This window comes from Cupressus sempervirens, chromosome 3, assembly GCF_028749045.1.
Source record: "Cupressus sempervirens isolate cs-2001-9-10 chromosome 3, ASM2874904v1, whole genome shotgun sequence".
NCBI classification, from domain to species: domain Eukaryota; kingdom Viridiplantae; phylum Streptophyta; class Pinopsida; order Cupressales; family Cupressaceae; genus Cupressus; species Cupressus sempervirens.
The window spans coordinates 659,961,840-659,981,924 of record NC_143120.1 but is presented as its reverse complement, the minus strand read 5'-3'; the positions used below and the strand labels follow the sequence as shown (position 1 = coordinate 659,981,924).

The window sequence follows — 20,085 nt, the reverse complement described above, 5'->3', positions numbered from 1 at the left end:
GAAGAGAATGATGGCAGAAATCATGAAGCAGTTTGTCCCTGAGGATTATGAAGTAATGCTCCACAAGAGGTCACATAATCTTAAGCAGAAGGACATGGATGTAAGTACATATACCCAAGAATTTCATACCTTGACTCTTAGGTCTAAATTTTATGAAAATGGAAAGCAAAGGCTTGCAAGGTACATCAATAACATACAAGATGAACTAACCTTGGCATCAGTAGAATCAGTCCATAAGTGCTATCAACTTGCGCTTGGGATTGAGAAAAAGAAAAAGAGGAAAGGTGAACAAAACAATTGAGGAAGAGGAAACTCTTTTAGGGGAAGAGGCAGATTTAATGGAAGAGGAAGCTACCCAAGACAACAAGGAGAGGCTAGCAGCAGTCAGGGGGCAGAAAATGATAACAACAGCAGAGGTTCCTTCAGAGGCAGAAGACCAAGTCCAAGAGGTAGATTTGGAGGAAGGGGAACAAGTGTATTCACTGGAAGATGTTTCTCTTGCAATCAGGTTGGGCATCAGTTCTTCAGGTGTCCAGTGAGGATAAGTGCAGCTAATCAAGGAGAAAGAAGGATGCAAGTAATCCAAGATGAAGATTGCCAAAGCACAACTTCATTCCATCCTGCTGCATCTTCTTCAAAACATGCAGGCCTGGAAAGTGGAGAAAGTCTAATGTTCAATAGGTCACTCTTGATGCCACTCAACAAGGAACCTCCTCAAAGGAAATCCATCTTCAAAACAGCATGCAAGGTGAAAGGAAAGGTATGTAAGATGATTGTTGATTCGGGTTCTACTGAAAATTTAGCCTCTACTGAGATGGTAAATAAACTAGGCCTAAAGAGAATCCCACACCCAAATCCTAATAAAGTTTCATGGTTAAGTAAGGAACCTCCTCAAAGGAAATCCATCTTCAAAACAGCATGCAAGGTGAAAGGAAAGGTATGTAAGGTGATTGTTGATTCGGGTTCTACTGAAAATTTAGCCTCTACTGAGATGGTAAATAAACTAGGCCTAAAGAGAATCCCACACCCAAATCCTTATAAAGTTTCATGGTTAAGGAACAAAAAACCTTAGTAAATGAACAATGTTGTGTTGAGTTTCAAATTGGAGAGTATAGAGATAAGGTAATGTGTGAAATTGTAGACATGGATGCTTTTCATCTCCTTCCAGGAAAGCCTTGGTAATATGAACAAATGCCCAACATGAGGGTAAGAATAATGTATATAACCTAACCAAGGATGAGGAAACTTTCACTATGACACCATTGGTAGGAGAGCGTAAGGATAGAGGTACACCTAGTACTGTCATGTTGGTAGGTGAAAAGGAGTTCTTGAAAGGACTAAAAGAGGATAGAGTACCATGTTTTCCTATTGTGATGAAACCTAAGGAGAACCTGCCTAGGAAGGAGAAACAAACACAAGAAACCTTGAGAAAAGTTGGCCCAAAAGAAGTTGCAAACTTGCTAGACCAGTATAAGGGAATAGTTGTAGATGAGAGTACAGATACCTTACCACCTAAGAGGGAGATTAGCCACTGCATAGACCTTATTCCTAGCTCCACATTACCCAACAAGGCTGCCTACATACTGATCCCTGAACAGAATGCTGAAGCTACAAGGCAAATCCAAGGTTTATTAGAAAAAGGCTTCATAAGAAAGAGTATCAGCTCGTGTTGTTCCAGCAGTACTAGCTCCTAAGAAGGAAGGTACATGGAGGTTATGTACTGCCTCTAGAGCTATCAAAAGGATAACCATCAGATACAAGTTCCCAATGCCTAAAATGGAGGATCTCATGGATTGTTTGGGGAATGCAAGATATTATTCCAAGATTGACTTGAAGAGTGGCTACCACCAAATCAGAATCAGAGGGGGGGATGAGTGGAAAACTACTTTTAAGACCAATGAAGGATTGTTTGAATGGGTTGTGATGCCCTTTGGCCTATCCAATGCTCCAAGCACCTTTATGAGGTTATTGAATGAAGTCTTAAGCCTTTTATAAATGTTTTCATTGTTGTTTATTTGGATGATATCTTGATTTTTAGCAAGGATAAGGATGAACATCTAACACATCTTGGTATGGTCCTAAAGAGGTTACATGAGGAACAGTTGAAGATCAATTTGGACAAGTGTGTGTTTTTGCAGAAAGAGCTTGTGTTTCTTGGGTTTGTCATCTCCAAGGGCAACCTAAAGATGGATCCCTCTAAGGTTGAAGCCATATTGAATTGGCCTACTCCAAAATCTGTTGGTGAGGTAAAGAGCTTCCATCGCCTTGCTAGTTTTTATAGGAAATTTGTGGAATTTTAGTGGAATAAGTGCAACCATGATTGATACTGTAACGGGGGGAAGGAAATGTCAACTTAAGTGGACTAAGGATGCAGACAATCATTTGAATATTTGAAGACAAGGGTAGCACAACAACCTATACTGGTTTTACCTGATTTTAACAAGGTTTTCCGTATAGAATGTGATGCTAGTAAAAGAGCAATTGGTGATGTCTTGAGCCCAAAAGGCACGCCTGTGGCCTTTTTTAGCGAGAAACTTAATGAGGCAAAGCAAAAATACTCCACCTATGATCTAAAAATGTATGCAATGGTTCAATCCCTTAGGAAATGGAGACATTATTCACTACCGAAGGAATTTATTGTTTACACTGACAATCAGGCCTTAAGTTTTTTGAACAGGCAAGAGAAACTGAATCATAGACACATCAAATGGATGGAGTACATACAAGCATTCACCTTCTCCATCAAACACAAAAAAGGGGCAGCCAACAAGGTAGTTGATGCCTTGAGCAAGAGGAACTTAGCCATTCAAGAAATTCAAATGGACAGTGTTGGTATTTCTGCCTTAAAGGACATGTACTCTGATGATGAAGATTTTAATGATGCTTATCATGTTTGTTTGGAATTACGAGATAGGTATCATTCTGATTTTGCAGATTAAATCATTCAATGTAATGTCCCTATCCTAGAGCCTGCAAATAAATTAATTAATTAATTGAATTAAATAGATATTGAATAATGGTTTAATAAATAAATACTAGCTACAACACATGGACATTATAGTTTATAATTATCCTATATAATTATCAATCCATAAATATCATCAACATTTCTATTTTAAATAATAGTACATATATTATTTTAATATTAAAAACAATTAGTGATAATTAAAATAATAATTTCCCTAACATGTGAACCATATTCCATACGTCACATCCCTATAGTTGCAACATATAAATGTATGGAGAAAAGCATCAACGAAGGGGGAAAATAAGAGAGTGAAGGTCAGAAATTGATAAATAAAACAACACACACTATCTATGAGAAATAGAAGACAATTATTATAAGGAGGGAGATCGTAGATAGAGCAGGTCGGAAGTAGATACGGCAAGCATCAAACAAGACACCAACTTACGAATAAAGAATAGATCATCATTACATCTTAGACAAAGCACATCGACCCGAATTCTATTTAAACAAGACGGAAACACATGGTGACAGACCCGATATTGCAAGGGTAGCAATGAGGAGAACAATCCAATCTTACAAGGGTAAAAGATAATGGAATGGAGAGAATAGGAATTGAATCAAAGTATTAAAGACCATCGAACAATCCATGGGAAGGTCTCGTCTACCAAAGGACATTCAGACACATCAAATACAAATATGTGAGCAGATACAGGAGGAAGAGAATAGTAAGAGGGAAGATAGTAAGGAAATCGAACAGGGAGAAAGCCGCGTGAGTTGGGGAACCATAGAGCAGGCAGGAAGAAACAAAGCCCCTGACAAGACAAATACCAATATATCTCTATTAAAGATGGAAGCTATTCAATATGCTCCCAGTCATCAAACAACAAAACACTTTTTAGATATTGTGGACATGACTAAATAGTTCATGAGTTACTAGAAAATAAGTGTGAATACTCAACACAAGCCACATCAACCATAAAAGGAAGCTGAGAACGCAAAGAGGAGATATTGGAAAGGAGAGACACAATAAATCCAAGACGTTAGTGACACAAGGAAGAATTCCTACGCTGTCAAAGTATTATGAACAATATAAAATAAATCAAGTTCAGCATGAACAGAAGCAATATATATATATATAAAGGAGATAACATATAAGGAATGAAAGATAAAGCCAACATGGATAAACATGTAACAAGCAAAATGCATAAGTAAGACTCTAATAAATAGATCATAGTTAATAGCCAGATCTTTCAAAAAAGGAATGAAGAAAGCGATAAGCACAGAGGGAAAGATACTGAATACAAAAGATTCATAAAGAGTGCATAAGAATTATGTAACATAGATAATGTGATAGTAGCACAACAGAAGTAGCAATAATAGGAATGATAAGAGAAGAATAATCAAATAAAATATGGGATAGTGATAATAAGGAATAGTTAGAGTGACATGGTGATAGAGCACTTCCTAATACCATTCTAATTCATAGCAGAGATATACAATCATTTTAGTTTCGCTTTGGAGATGAAATTGCAAGTAAAGCTATCAATCAAAGATTCATAATCATTTATGAGATAAGGAATATGTATTTCTTCTTGAAACCAAGTTGATCTTGGTAGAGAGCATTCGTTATGAATCTTGAGCTCCCTATGAAGGGACTCAGAGAGTAGAGGGCATTCATAACCGAATGTCGGAATTCCAAATTAGATTCCAGAGAGGGATTTATAGAGAATCCCTTAGAGACAATATATATTCTAGTGGTCAAACATATGCATATGTTAGAGATAGAGACTTGGTGGAGGTGGGATCTCTACCAAGTAGTGTTATCAGAGATCCCAAAGAGGCCTAAGGGAGAATCTCTTTCTATGACACTTAGTTAATCGAGACGTAGTTCTCATCAGAGGGTTAGGTGGTTGAAGAAAGGATCTCTCCCGAAGGATTAGGAAGCGTAGCTTGGGTAGTATTTAGATTAGTATTTACTAAAATCTAATATTGCAAAATCTATTTATTTTTACATACAATTTTCGATATTGTATTGACAAATGGTTGCAGGGTACAACATCCAAATCTAATCGGAAAGTGGGGACATCACATTCAAGAAGGTCTCTTATTCAAAGGGAATCTATTATGTATACCTAGTGCTCTATGAGGGAACAATATAATCAGAGAAAAGCATTGTGGAAGCCTAGCTGGTCACTTTGGCCTTGACAAAACTTTGGAGTTAGTAAGAAGATTTCATTTCTAGCCTAGAATGCAGACAAATGTCAAAAAGTTTGCAGATATTTGCTTGATCTGTCAGAGGGCCAAGGGAACAAGTTCCAACTAGGAATTGTATACACCATTAACCATACCTACCAAGCCTTGGGATTCAGTCATCATCGACTTTGTTTTGGGTCTTCCAAGGACCAAATCTGGCTATGACAGTGTGCGTGTGGTTGTGGATGAATTCTCCAAAATGGCACACTTTCTGCCTTGTAAAACAACACATGATGATTCAAGTATTGCAGGCCTATTCTTCAAGGAGATTGTAAGACTCCATGGGCTACCTCTCACCATTGTTTCAGACAGAGACCCTAAGTTTGTAGGACATTTTTGGCGTACCCTGTGGAAAAGACTTGGCACTAATCTTGCTATGTCTTCTTCCTATCATCCCCAATCAGATGGGCAAACTTTGATCATAAATAGGTCTTTAAGTAACCTTCTTAGGTGCCTTACCAAAGACTATGGTGTTGTATGGGATACCATTCTACTGCAGGCAGAGTTCTCTTACAATGACTCTATAAATAGGAGTACAAGACTTAGTCCTTTTCAAATTGTGTATAGCTCTCATCCAAGGGGTGTGTTTGAGCTTAGAGAAGTAGAAAACATTGGTTAGAGGAGTGCCCTTGAAGATGATTTTGCAGAGGTGATGATAGATATCCACCAACAAGTCACAGAGAGGTTGCCACGGAGTTCTCAAAAATATATGCAAGCAGCAGTTGTAAAGAAAAGTTCATTTTAAGGTTGGGGATATGGTCATGGTCCATCTTAAGAAAGAAAGGCTTCCCAAGGGAAAGTATACTAAACTGCAAATGAAGAAAATTGGTCCATTTCAAATCTTCAAACAATGTGGTCCTAATGCATATAAGATTTCTTTACCTCCTGACATAGGTCTTTCACCTATATTCAATGTATTAGACATTTATGCTTATAAGCCTTCTAGCCCTACCAAAATTGGTGTTGTAGGGTCTACTGATTCTCCATCTAAAAATGTACTTAAAGATTTACCAAAACAAGTCCCACCAAGCATTGAGTATATTCTGGAAAAGAGGATCAACAAAAAGACTAGGAGTCACCCATATCATGACTACCTAGTAAAATGGCAGGACAAGCCTTTGGAGGAAGCAACTTGGATGACTTCCAAGGGCATTGAGAAGACCAGTGTCAAACTGTGAGACACTCCCACTCAAGGGACTTGAGTCTCTTTTGGCCAGAGGAGTATGGTGCAAGGCAACTAGGTGACTTGATGTTACTTGATATGCGAAATAACAAGGTGGAAGGAGGCATATGGTGGAACACATAGGGTGATGATTCACCTTATTTAATAATGTTGGTTTATTTTATTGTAATAAGAATGATCCTATTGTATGGTCAAGGAACTTAAGGTATCCATATAAACCTAAGTTAACTTAGTCTTAAGGATCTTGCATTTTGCTTGTTTAGACTAATAAGATGACTCTTGGTGTGTTTTGTGAGTAATTACATCCTATTAGGATCTTAAGAGTTACAAACATCCAATTAGTAAAGTCCTAGGAAGCAATATTTGAAAATTTGCTTTTTGCAACAATTATTGCTTACAACTTTTTGACAACTTTTGCTAAAAAGTTGCAACTTGCTATGTAACGGTTCTAACCATTCAAAATTCGGTTGGGACTGTTAGGAATGATGTATTTAGGTCCTAACACCCTCGAGGAAGTCAGAGGTGTGATGTGGTGTACATTCAAGCAATTTTTCATAAGGAATAAACAATTTTCCTGAGCATTTATTGTCTATATGGATTGGGAGACTGAATTCATTGGCATGAATTGATAGGTCTCTGAGTCATGGTTCTATTCCACTTGATTTTAATCTGATTGGTTAAGTTTGAAGCATGTTATAACCTTTCTGCTGTAACTAGGTCAGCAAACCCTAAAATTGAGGGTTTTAATGGAGTTTGGTCCCTAACTTGCATCTCTGCAGTGGTTTTTCACGGTCTTCTGGGATTTGCAAGGTTAGGGCATGTACTTCAAGATTTCTAAATGATAGTTTTTTCTTAGGAGATCTAAGGGTCCTATGAACGTGCCCTAGGCTGAATATCTTCATGTATTCAGCCAATAATTTGAGGATTTTGAGGGCAGGGCTTGAAATGAAGCCATAGAACTTGGTGGATGGTCATTTCAAGTTGAATTAAGTTGGAGAAGCACATTCCAAACCAAAATCCAAGACCTAGGTACCCATTCTTGTTCTTTGCCAAGTGTTCCATGCCTAGTTTGGCCAATTAGGCCTGTGAGGCTTGTGTGGGTTCAGGAGTGCAGGAGTAGGTTGAGGAGTTGGCATTTGGGGTGTTGATGTAATTTCCAAAAGGGTATCTAAAACCCTAGTTTGTTAGCCAAGTTTTGTGGGAAGATTTTGAGTTGCTGGCCTAAAACCAGTAAAAGTACTAATAGGGGATTTAGGCCTCTTAAGTGCATTTTTGCATAGTGAAAGTTGGGGAAGCCAAACCTTTGTGGAAATCTGATCCTTGAAGGTCCATTGAAATGTTTCAAGTGTTGGTTAGGTTCAAGGAGTAGAATAGTGATCATTTCCTTGTTTGCGCCCATTATCCAAGGTTGATTCTTAGAATCACTTGATTGAAAAGTTGTCTTGAATTGTAGAAAGTTGTGTAGAACCTTGTGACTGTTTGGTAGATTGTTCAAAGGAGTCATTGAGGAATCTAGGAAGAGTGGATAAGGTAGAAGCACCTTAAAGCATTGAAGATTGTGGACTAGCTTACCTTTTGTTGTTGATCTTTGCATCACATTTGTTTTTCAAGCTTCTTTCTACAAGCCTATGGCATATAGAGATTATCATTGCATTGGTATGATTGCAGCTAGTTCTAGTTGTTGAGTAACATGGATCGTTTTCTGCAAATGTACTAACATTGTCATTTTGATTGATATCTTCCAATGCAAATTTCAATCTCATATAAATATGAGAGGAGACATGTTTCTATGGTTTAATCATCATTTAATTAATAATAATATATTAACAAAGATAATAATATGTATAACAATATATATATATTATTTAACATGGATAAGTATATATAGGAAATGATGATTTACCAATAACAATAGTGTATCTCAGATTGAATTAATCCGACTGAAGCTACAACTTTAATACTCCCTGTTAACTAGGTAGGATTTGTAGAACAAATTATGCTCTCAAGTATATGAAGAGATATCATGTCTAAACAATATTCCTAGAATGGCATATTTAAGGATATCAACATAAATCCATCAACTTAGATATTATCTTTCAATATAATCAGAACTATGATTCAACAAGAAATATCAATCATATGTGTATTCTTTTGGTATGTGCACTAGCATCAAATCCTTGATGCCTACCAAAAGAATATGTTATATCCTAGAATGATATGAGTTATTTGATTTCCGGCACTCCGGGACAACTTAACAAGAAATCACAATGTCATGGTCTCTATTATGACAAGTATCATGATCTTCGATATTTCGGGACAACAACTTAATTAAGTTTGATCATTATACATTCATTATCATGACTTCCAGCACTCTGGGACAACTTAATGAAGTTTTTCATGATAACAGGTCTACCATATATAAGATCCTCACCTTCCAATGATTATCTTTTGTTTATATATGTCCATGAAAGATCGTCACCTTTCATTACATATCATATGCAAAATAGTGACCACCATGAACCAAGTCAAAGGGTGGTACAAGGGTTTTCACCTCAATTCTCACTCATAGGGAAGAATGCATTAGAAAGAATTTCACTTTGAACTTTTCCCTTATAGAGAAGAGATCACACTTAAAATTTCTCCCTCTGAACAACAATCCTGGAAAGTCAAGTCCTCTAGTTACTCCCTTAGAGCTCTCTTCGCCTAAGGATGCCTATCAAACTCCCTTTGAATCTAATATCAATCTTCCTAACTTTCTAGTGATAAATCATTACTTCCTCATTATGTACATAGAGGTAGGCCCATCAAAATCATGCAGTCATACACGTATTTTTAGACTCCCTTTGAGTATCAATCTTTTCAGCTCCTACGTTGCCCTTGAAGAACTGTCAAACTCACTCTTAATATAGGAGGATACTCATAATCTGACATCGCGAATATTTGCTTCAAGAGTCTCACTTTATCCAACTTGATCATTAGATGACTAATGAATTCTAGACCACTTCTTCGGACCTATTGTCATAAGATTGAGTCTGCACAATATTTGGTAGTATGTGTAAGGTACCAACCTTCTTTTCTTGCAAAAAAACATCCTTACACATAAAGGAAAAGATAAAGGCAAACAACTCTTATAGCATGTATAGAACTACAAAAAGAATACAATGAATAGATAAATGTAATACTCAAAAATACTTATCTGCACATAAACATCATTTATACAAGTTACTCCAGTGAGGGTCCATATGCAACAAATCAGAAAATCATCTTAAGCATTTTTCAAACAATGGGAATGAAACATTGCTTATAATTCCCCCCACAATGTAAAATTCCCACTTACTAAATTTTATATGGTTTTTAATCACTCTTTAGTCACATGACTAAAGACATCAAATTCTTTCTTCCTTCAATGCAATCTCTTATACTTCTTGGTTTGTCATATTATATTCTGCACAAAGGGCTTGTGATTGATATATTATTTTCATCAACCAATAGGAAGTTGAGTCTCTAGTTGGTCAACACCCATATTAGCATTTGGGCATGAACGGTGACTTTGCAACTCACAAAATCTATCTCATTTCATTACGATATATGCAAATTATAAGCTTGCTCAATGTGGCCATTCGCCAACTTCACTCCTCTATTTCCAATGGCCAACTTCACTCCTCTATTTCCAACATATGAAGTAATACAATCTCTCTCTGAAAAAATCTTATTTGATCAATTTCTTCCATATTTATAAGATCTTATTTTCATATCCATGATATTTTAGGTCATCTTCAGCAAGGATCGCTTCTATTGAAAGTTGATTGTATGATTTACAGAGTTCTCAAAGAACATATGTATGATCTCCTAATGGCCCAAACATATATAACTCTCATGATTGTTATAGTAAATACATGTGAACCATTTCTTTGTAAGTTGTGTGCTAATTTCTTCATATGCATTATTGCATCTTCGGCTTCAATGATTTGATACATTCCTCCCAATTTGTAATGTATTGCTCAATTGAACAATTTGGCAATTATAGGTATTATGATAATCTTCTAAAGCCAAACAAATATTGATAATTAATAACCATATTTTGATTTATATGACAGCAATCTGAAAGAATTCAGTTCCACCTTGGTTTGAGACATTGCACTAGAGCTTTAAGTTGGTTTCACTTTTTAATGTTTCTACGTGGTCATGGTTTGGCACTAATTTCATGTTTCAGGGTTTCATTCACTCATCGACATTGAAGATACTTGTGAGTTCCATATCTGACCATTGTAGGTGGTCTCTGAAATTTTCATGGATAAAAAATCTGCAAAGTACGCAATCACCATGGTGGGGTCTCTAGGATTGTGGCCAGAATTTCATATGGGGTTGAGGTCAACAACTTTTATACTTCTCATCTTGTATCCATAAGGAACATTACAAAGTGAGCCTCTGATGATCTACAAATGGGGTGTGTTAAACACCAATGACAACCATCTAAACAAAATCACCACCAATGGACCCTTGCAAAGTGTTGGGTGAATCACAATGTTTACGAATCAGATTGTGAATATTTTAACACATAAAATTGGTCAAAACATGTTTGGGCACATCTGTCACTCCGCTTTAGGATAAGAGCAACTCATCCTCTATTTGCTTTCACATTTACAAAGTAGACAAGTTGAGCTTCCTTATTTTGATGATGTCACGTAAGAAGTGTCTGCTAGGTCCATCCTTCCGTTTCTCCAGAAATCATTGAAGAGACAACCTTTTAGCCATCGAAAGATTGGAATTTAGTGTCTTAACAACGTGGCTTTGATTTCGGCCTTCTATGGATTCTTCTAAATTTGAATGCCTTTCCTTCAATTTGTTGGAATAGCTTCACAAATTTTAATCTATGCATCCAACAAAGCGGATTTGGCTCAGAGTCTCCAATGTAGAAGATTTCCTAGTGAGATACAATTGGCCCGATGTCTAAGAAGACAAGAAATCTTGTTCACACAATGATTAGAGTGACCCGCATAGAATGTGGCTTGGGTTGCACAATGTCTTGCTCAAACAATGTCTACTCCAATATGTGTTTATAGAGGCTTAATTGGTTCCACTATGCTCGTTCATAGGCAAAAATAAATAAATAAGATGACCTAGTACCCACGATGAATGACTGTGTTGGATCTATTCGAACTGCCAAGAAGGAAATATGCTTGTTGTGATGACGAACCAAGTGGGATGCCTATGCCGCAAAGGTATTTGATCACTTGAGACTAGAGAAATTCCACACGATGTGCAACGAACGGGGCTATGACCTGTCCTTCATGGTGTGCATCTCTTCCTATGAGAATTGTGCAGCTTGTAACCTAGATCTTTGAGCTAGGTGCTTAGCAAGAAACACAAATCTCTTTAATGTGCCAATTAGATCAGATATCACAGATGACCCCAACAAATTTGACGGTCTCGAAGTATGGCATGAGGAATCTATAATGGACACTACAGGGGATCTCATAATAGTCTAAGATCCTATGTTGTATAGGCTGGGTCTCAGACAATTATATTCAGATCCAAGGCTAAGTATGTGGCGCTCAGCTCATTGTAAAGGCTCGTAAAAGGGAATTTTTTTCTTCGCAACCCATGTTGATTAAGTTGCCTATGCAAGAGAAGATGACTCATGATGATATCTTCTAAACTTGATCAAATGTCGATCCAAATTTGGAGCTCGTATGGGTTGCGAGAGATATTTGTCAACCCGTGTTGACTTAGATGTGGATCTGCAATGAGATCTACTTGAGCTTGTCTCGATGAATAAATAGAATAAACATCTTAGTTTTTAATTTTCTTATATATGTATTCGTTACATATGCAATCTAGCTCTAATACCATGTTGAGTAGCATCGATCATTTTCAAGAAATGTACTAACATTGACATTGTAATTGATATCTTCCAAATGCAGATTTGAATCTCATATAAATATGAGAAGAGACATGTCTCTATGGTTTAATCATCATTTAAATAATAATAATATTTTTTTTTTTTAAATATGTATAACAATATATATATATAATATAATATATATTATATACTTTTATATATATATATATATATATATATATATATATATATATATATATATATATATATATATATATATATATATATATATATATATATATATATACTTTTATATATATATATTATATACAATAATATATATTATTTAACATGGATAAGTATATATAGGAAATGATAATTTACCAATAACAATAATGTATCTCAAATCGAATCAATCTGACTGAAGCTACAACCTTAACATAACTCATCAGCAAATCCTACATTAAACTTGACTTGAATTCACCTTTTGGCAAACATGTCAAAATGGTGGAGCAAACTCCAAGTAGAAGGGCATATATTTGGAGATATACTAAATATGATAAGCAATGTGAAATTTCCTACCTTAGGGTGCAATCATGGATTCAGAATCAAAACTTGATGCACCTATATGAACTCATAAAATAGTTGAATACATCAAAGAGCAAGATGAAGCAGATGCAAAAGTCGCCAATGGAATTGGAAATCCTTTGAGAGAGGAAGGAGCTCATAAATCCTTTGATTCACATGGAGCCATCAAAGTTGCAGACTTTAGGAATCACTAGGAGAAGAGCATCCACCAAAGAATGCTCAAGCAGAATTTGTACAGAGAGATTAAATGATTCAATAGGGATTGAATAGAATTGATATTTTACACTACAGAAATCTTTCTTTATAAGGCAAGAATACAGGAGCAGATTGGTAACTTCCCAAACAAAAAGTTGAACCTTACCTAGATTATTAAATATTAATTATGATGAACTAAGTAAACTTATACAAGTAAATAAGTAAAAGCTTATTTACTCTTAACAGAATTGACTCCCAATAAAATAGTAAAGAGATACCAATAAGGGTACCATGATACTATGATACAGAAGTCAGTCAAGGGTTTATTAATGCAATTACTATTTTTTCCTTGATCTTAATATTCAGATGCAGTTGCAAGTTAATTTGTTGAATTTACAGCCTCCACTTGTCATTCCACTCCCTATGACAATTATACTATGGATGCTCAATCCTTGTGGTACCTCAATGGCTACAAATTGCTACACCTCCAAGTCATTGCTATCAAAACTTTATTGCAATTTTTTTAGTTTTTTCTTCTAAATTTTAACTTTTCATTAAAAATTGCTATTATTAAAAATAATAATAGATTTTTACCCTCTAAATTTTATCTTATCATTTAAAAATCACTACTTTTGAATATGAAGTTTGACTTACAACTTAATTTAACAACTTTAACAAGAACTCCCTCTTATCAATAGGTGGCTACCTCTTCAACAGCTAAATGGAAGTGGGGTACATCCACTCTAAGTCACAAGGTTCGAGTTCGACAACTATAAAGTTTGGATGAAGTTCGGCAAGGTCCAAAAATTCAAAAAAAAATCGACAATAAATTTGCCTTATATCATTTTCAAAAAAAAATGTAAATATATGGTCCTTCCTAAAATTAATAAAAAAATTACTTTAATATACTTATTTACAAATTAATCAATAAATTATATTAATAATAACTAAAATAAACTATTTATTACAATATGATTTTTTGTATTTAGATTAACAAGTATATTAAAATAAAACTAAATATTAGATATTAAAATTTAAAAAATAATATTCAGTTAAACTTTTAACTTTTAAAATAATAAATAAACTTGAAGCAATGTAATAATAATAAGAAGAAGAAGAAGTAAACAAATCAAAACTTTAAATTATAAACATTAGTAACACTCTAGAATAAACAATAAATAAATAAATGAAACCAAAAAACCTATAGTAAAATGTAAAGTTTTATATACATTGAAAAATTTTAAACCATTTTAGCTCTGTGCAACCATCGGCCCGTCGGCAAGCTTTGGCAGAGAGTAAACGACTTCAACAAGTAGTGAATTGGCAGGTCTCAACAACCAACGCCAACGCAAGGTTTCCGAGCAATGTCAAGCCACGCATAGGGGTTTCCACCAACAAAGCAACCACAAGCGACTGATTCCACCAACGAAGCAACCACTAAAGCTAATGCCAACAAGACAGCCACTAAATAACAAATGATTTCCATGAACACAAATAATTTTTTTCCTTGGCCACTTCTGTGGTACAAACTTGATGCAAACTTTTTCGAACTTAAATATTTTTTTTATACATTCGCCAAATTTCGAACCTTATGCCGAAAATTCAAAGAAGCTTGTGACACAGCATCCACTTATCATTTAAAAATCACTACTTTTGACTATGAAGTCTGACTTACAACTTATTAATTTAACAACTTTAACAAGAACTCCCTTTTATCAATAGGTCGCTACCTCTTCAATAGCTAAATGGAAGTGGGGTACATCCACTTAGTGAAGCACAGCCATTTGGAGTCAAGTAAAGAAGATGAGCTGAATTACAAACATTTTAACTTGTACTTATACAAAAAAATGATAAAGGAGCAAGAAATTTGTGGAATGTCAAACTGGAGCAAATAGACTTGGATCATTCTTTTGTTTCACAATCTTCAAATTTTGAGGATTTGCATACCCAAATTTCTTTTCTTCCTAGTGTTAATGGGTTCCATGTGGTTCTCTTAATCTACTCTCATCATCCAATGTAAAGTTGATATTGCTTTTGGTCTTCGTGATGATTCATATCATGTTGATTAATGACTACCAATTGTAATATTTTACTATTGAACAACAATTATCAATCATGACATTTGTGTTTGATCCTTTTGATATTGAATTACTGAATTTAAATTAGTATATTAAATTTCAAATTTTAAAATTTGTAACGGTTTTGTTTAGCATATGCATGGTGTATGGCATTCTAAACTATATTCTATTTATAGGCTGCAAATATAAATGTGTGAGTGGATGTTTCCAATAGATACCCAACCTCCCCAAAAAAATCTGCCATAACTACCCAATACCCATGCCTGTACCCATTAAGCATCATACATTTAAAAAACCCACTTCCAAAGGTAAAAAACCAAACACTCTTTAGGAAAGAGAAACAAAATTCAGATATTGAACCACTTGAATCTCTTTACAACCAATAGTATCTCCTAAGAATCTCATGGTAGTAGAGCACTCAAAGAGTCAAATGTGCTCTCCTACCTCCAACTCCTAAAAGAAGAAAAGGGAAACACATACCATCAACTCAAGGATGTGGTGATCAGCCTGTACATATAACTGATCAAGAAATACCTCAAAAAAAAAAAAAATCTCGTAATTTTTTTAACTTGTTGTTTAAAATATAAGGCATATACTTTAAAATAAGAGCTTTTTGGATCGTTTGAAGATATTTAACCACCAACTGTTCATATGTTTTATTAAAAATACATGGCCTACTTGCTACTCTGGAAGACCAGCAAGTATAGGAACTTGAACTTGTGATTCTAGATATTATTTTAAGCTGTAATTTCTTCTCTGCATATATGTATATGTATATGTATATGTATACATATATATATGTATGTATATATGTATGTTTATTGCAAATAAAAATGTTTTCAAGCAAAATATACAGTGCACAGAAAATGAGCCTCTAAGTTGCTAGGGCTTTTTTGGAAAAGAATGGTAAGAATTAGCAAATTTCACAGACACACATTAATTTTCTCCATCAAATAACAGTATAGAAACAAACTAGGAGTCATTCAAAGTAATAGGATGTATCAAGATAAAGGGCTATCAACATAGTAATATTCATATATGTATATGTGTGTGTGTGTGTATGTATATACATATACATGTATACATATACAAATACAGATGTATAGATATATATGTATGTTTATTACAAAAACACGCATTGTAACAAGGGGACACGCCCCCCACCTTTTTGCCCCACATCCCAGAGACAAGGACGTATCAGGGACTTCGTTCCCCCGTCCCCAGCGGCGCCACCAGATTTCGCCACCTCCGTCGAGGATGGGGGGATGTCCCGATGTTGACTATTTGCTGATTTGACTATTATGTTCAATGTTTGATGTTCCAATTCAATTCAATGTTTACATATTTACTTTTTTACATCTTTATATGTTATATTGCAATACATCTTTCGATAACTAGCATTTTTAGTACCATATGTATAGTATATACAACCCCACACCCGCCCAGCTCACCCTCCCCCCCGGTCCCCCACCACTGTCCCCCTATCTTCCCCAAATTAAGGCCCCTCTGTCCCCCTGTCCCAAATACTTGTCCCCCCATCCCCCAAGGTGGTGTAACTATGATTTAAAAATGTTTTCAAGCAAATATACAGTCCATAGAAAATGAGCTTCTAAGTTACTAGAGCTTTTTTGGAAAAGAATACTGGGAATTAGAGATTTTCATGGACAGCTGACATTGATTTTCTCCATCAAACGAAAATAACAAACCCAGAGTCATTCAGAGTAATGGATGTATCCTGGTAAAGGGCTATCAACATAGTAATGTGCCCTTTTTAAAATAAGATTCAATAAACAATAATAATATAATATAATATAAAAACTAAAAAGGAAAAAACAACCGCCTAATTAAAATTATGAAGTTTACAAATGATCAAAAGCTATAAAATGAAAAGTTGTGATTCCCTTAAACATGAGAAATAGAAGGGAGGAGAATTTCGTTTGAAGGAGCATTACAAATACCAAATCACCAATTATAATTGAAACACAAAAAATAAAATCACCAACTTCAAGTGAAATGCTATTCTATGTGCTCAAGATCTCAATAATCGTATGACTTGTTGAATTACATATCTCAAAGTTTACGTGAGATATAAAAAAACAAGTAGACCTGAAAGCTTGTCAAATGAAAACAGAAAACTGTTATCATCCTTCTGCCACTCGTTTTTTTGGAAAACAAATTTGGGAAAATAAACTGTTATATCAGTCAAAATTAGTGTAGGGTGCACCAATTAATTATGTGATACCCATGTGCTCTTGTGGTCAGAAATCAATGAAGATAGGTAACTGTTAATTTGAGGAACTGAGAATAGCCGGTTATGTTGCTGCATATTTCAAGAAGGAGAAGACATTTTCATCTGTGATCTTGTTGAGAAGCATTCAAATAATCACATACCAGTGAAATGAAAAGCAAGCTATTTAAAGGATTATTCATTATAACAAAAAAACTTTGCACAGCAACATCAAATATATATTGATTGTCTTGATCAACTTTTTGGTTAAAGTTTCACAAATAGGCTTTCAGAACAAGATAGAGTGGACAAGGCACCTAAAAATGAGTCGTGGGAATGGGCTAGAGTGGATTAAGGAATTCTATAATCTCTTGCTCACATTAGAAAAAACTTTCTCATTATTTTTTTATACTAGGAGATTCCATAATAAAGGTTTAGCCCATCAAAAATGCAGCCCAATCAGCAGATCTCCAAAAGAACAGATATAATGCATCAGGGCCTCAGAGTATCTTTGTTTTTGTCAGTTAAAAAAAATTGAGATCATTCATATAACCAGAATGATGGCACATAACCCCAGACTTTCTTAATCTGCTTGTACTCTTGGTTACAGTCTTTCTGGTCTACATCTCCATCCTTTACTCTTCACAAATAAAAACTGCAAAACATGAATGCTTAAGATAGAGGAATTCACCTTTATGATAAACTGAAACATGTGCTCAAAACCAGAAATAGAGTGGATTTGATAGCTAATGTAGAATATAGACAGCACTTTCTCACAAGAAATAATTAGAACTCTGGAAAACAAATAGATAACTGAGAACTAACTGGTCTATCGGACCAAAAACACGTAATAAAATTAAAAATTCATACTCTGTCTGCAAATAGGCTTTCTTTATTGTTTGTCTTGAATAAGGCCAATTGGAACTCATCCTGCAAATCAAATGAAGGAACAGGTCAGCGATATACAATTTCTTCATGTGTGTAAGTAAGCTAGTATATAAAATTATAAAAGCAAAAACAGTAGGAAAAAAAATGTTTAAAAGCCCCTTGCTATACTAAACAAATTTTAAAGGGATTGAAATATGCTTGTAGATAATTGCATTTCAAATAAATCATCAACTGGAGAGGTTACGCATGCTGTAAGGTCTCTCAGATTGAACATCACCAAGTTGGATATGAACTTTTTTTGAATTAAATTGTCTGCTTCTGCAAGGCCAGCACCATGTGGATTTTACCTACAATTATCTGTTTGTTTGCTTTTAAATTGTGGATGCTGGTGTCTCACAGGAATTGGACTATTTGATATTAGTTTCAGTGACATTACTTGCCTCCTTCCTCAAGTCATCTTAACTTCAAAAGATCTCTCTAAATTGTATCATTTGGCCCTTTTTCAATTGGCATTCACAATAAGCACATACAATCAATTACAAGAACTAAGGAACCGCCACTATCAGGCTAGATCGTATTAATCACCGACCCAATCATACCACATATAGTCATGCTTCAATTGACATTTTTCCCGCAAAATATTATTATGCAAAGTTCTTTTGCTGTCCTCAAGCAGAAACTTGATAACAGTTGTCCATGAAGATGAAGAATTTAGATTGAAATTCTAGAAGATCTTTTGGATATGCTATTCATGCTATTGTTAGATATGATAGATCAATCTTGTACAACATAAATATGGATTTGTTCATCCTTCAAGAGGTTAAGTTTTTCACCTTCAAGTTGTGCATATTAATACACAAGTGGAATGTAAAATGCCACTTCTCGTGGGAGGATAAAGAAGGCAAGAATCAGGAAACGGAAAGTGCAGTGGTTAATGCTTTCTGTCTTATGCCTCGTATTTTTTAAGGTGGAATATAATGTGGCCAACATTGATGGTTGAGAGCAGCTGGCGAGGTGAAGGCCTTTTATACGGTGTATACACCCAGTTATTAATAGAATCAAATCTTTGGAGACAAACAGCCCAGTGATCAACAAATTAAAGGATGATGAATTTACTCCCTTCCCTCAAGACCACACTTCAAATGTCCTAAGGGCTTGGAGGCAGTGCAGAGATGTCTCTCAACCGTCCCTAGCCATGAAAAAATGTGACCTAGCTATCATGAGATATTTTGTTCACTATTTGTGCATGCTAATGTAAAATTGTAATGTCTCTATTTAACAGAGAAGCGAGACTCGCCAAAACTTAGCAAGTCCAAGGCCATGCATCCTTGCCATGTCTGGGAAAGTCAGCTCTTAAGTCTCGCCAATCTCACCAAGTCTAGACATGTCTTGAACTAGAGACTCCGCCATTTTTATTTTTTTATTTTTATTTAACTTACAAAACTTCAATGCTTGTCCATCTAGGATTTCAAAAGAATATGAAAATGGGGTGTTTTATGAAGGTTTGTGTGGTTTTGAAGGTGGCAGGGTCTCTGTCCCTCAATCCCACCCTGTATAACCACAAGGAACATGCCACACACGCAGCCCAAGACCCACCAAGGGGCATTGCTCCAATCTTGAGAAGGGCACCACCCCTCAAGCTTGTTGGGGATGTTGCGCCCAAACCCCCACGAGGGGTGCTATCCCTCAACCCTATTTTGGTGTTCTCCCCAAACCCCCCATTAAACTATTAAGACTAAGCAAGCAATAGACTACTGATGAATCATGACAATAAAAATCTCCAAAATACATATCCCCTTTACAAATAATTGTGTCTTCACAATCAAATCCACAATCAAGGATTATCTCATTTCATACATTGGA

The 20,085-nt window shown here is 35.3% G+C and overlaps 1 protein-coding gene across 1 annotated transcript in view; it reads right to left on the bottom strand.

Annotated features, from left to right (window-relative positions):
- The window catches only part of LOC149568431 (calcineurin B-like protein 3), a 146,028-nt gene that overhangs the window by 55,502 nt on the left and 70,441 nt on the right, over nt 1–20,085 (bottom strand). The window contains exon 4 of the mRNA XM_089821347.1: nt 18,205–18,264. Coding sequence (XP_089677473.1) covers nt 18,205–18,264 — 60 coding nt within the window. The remainder of the gene's footprint in view (nt 1–18,204; nt 18,265–20,085) is intronic.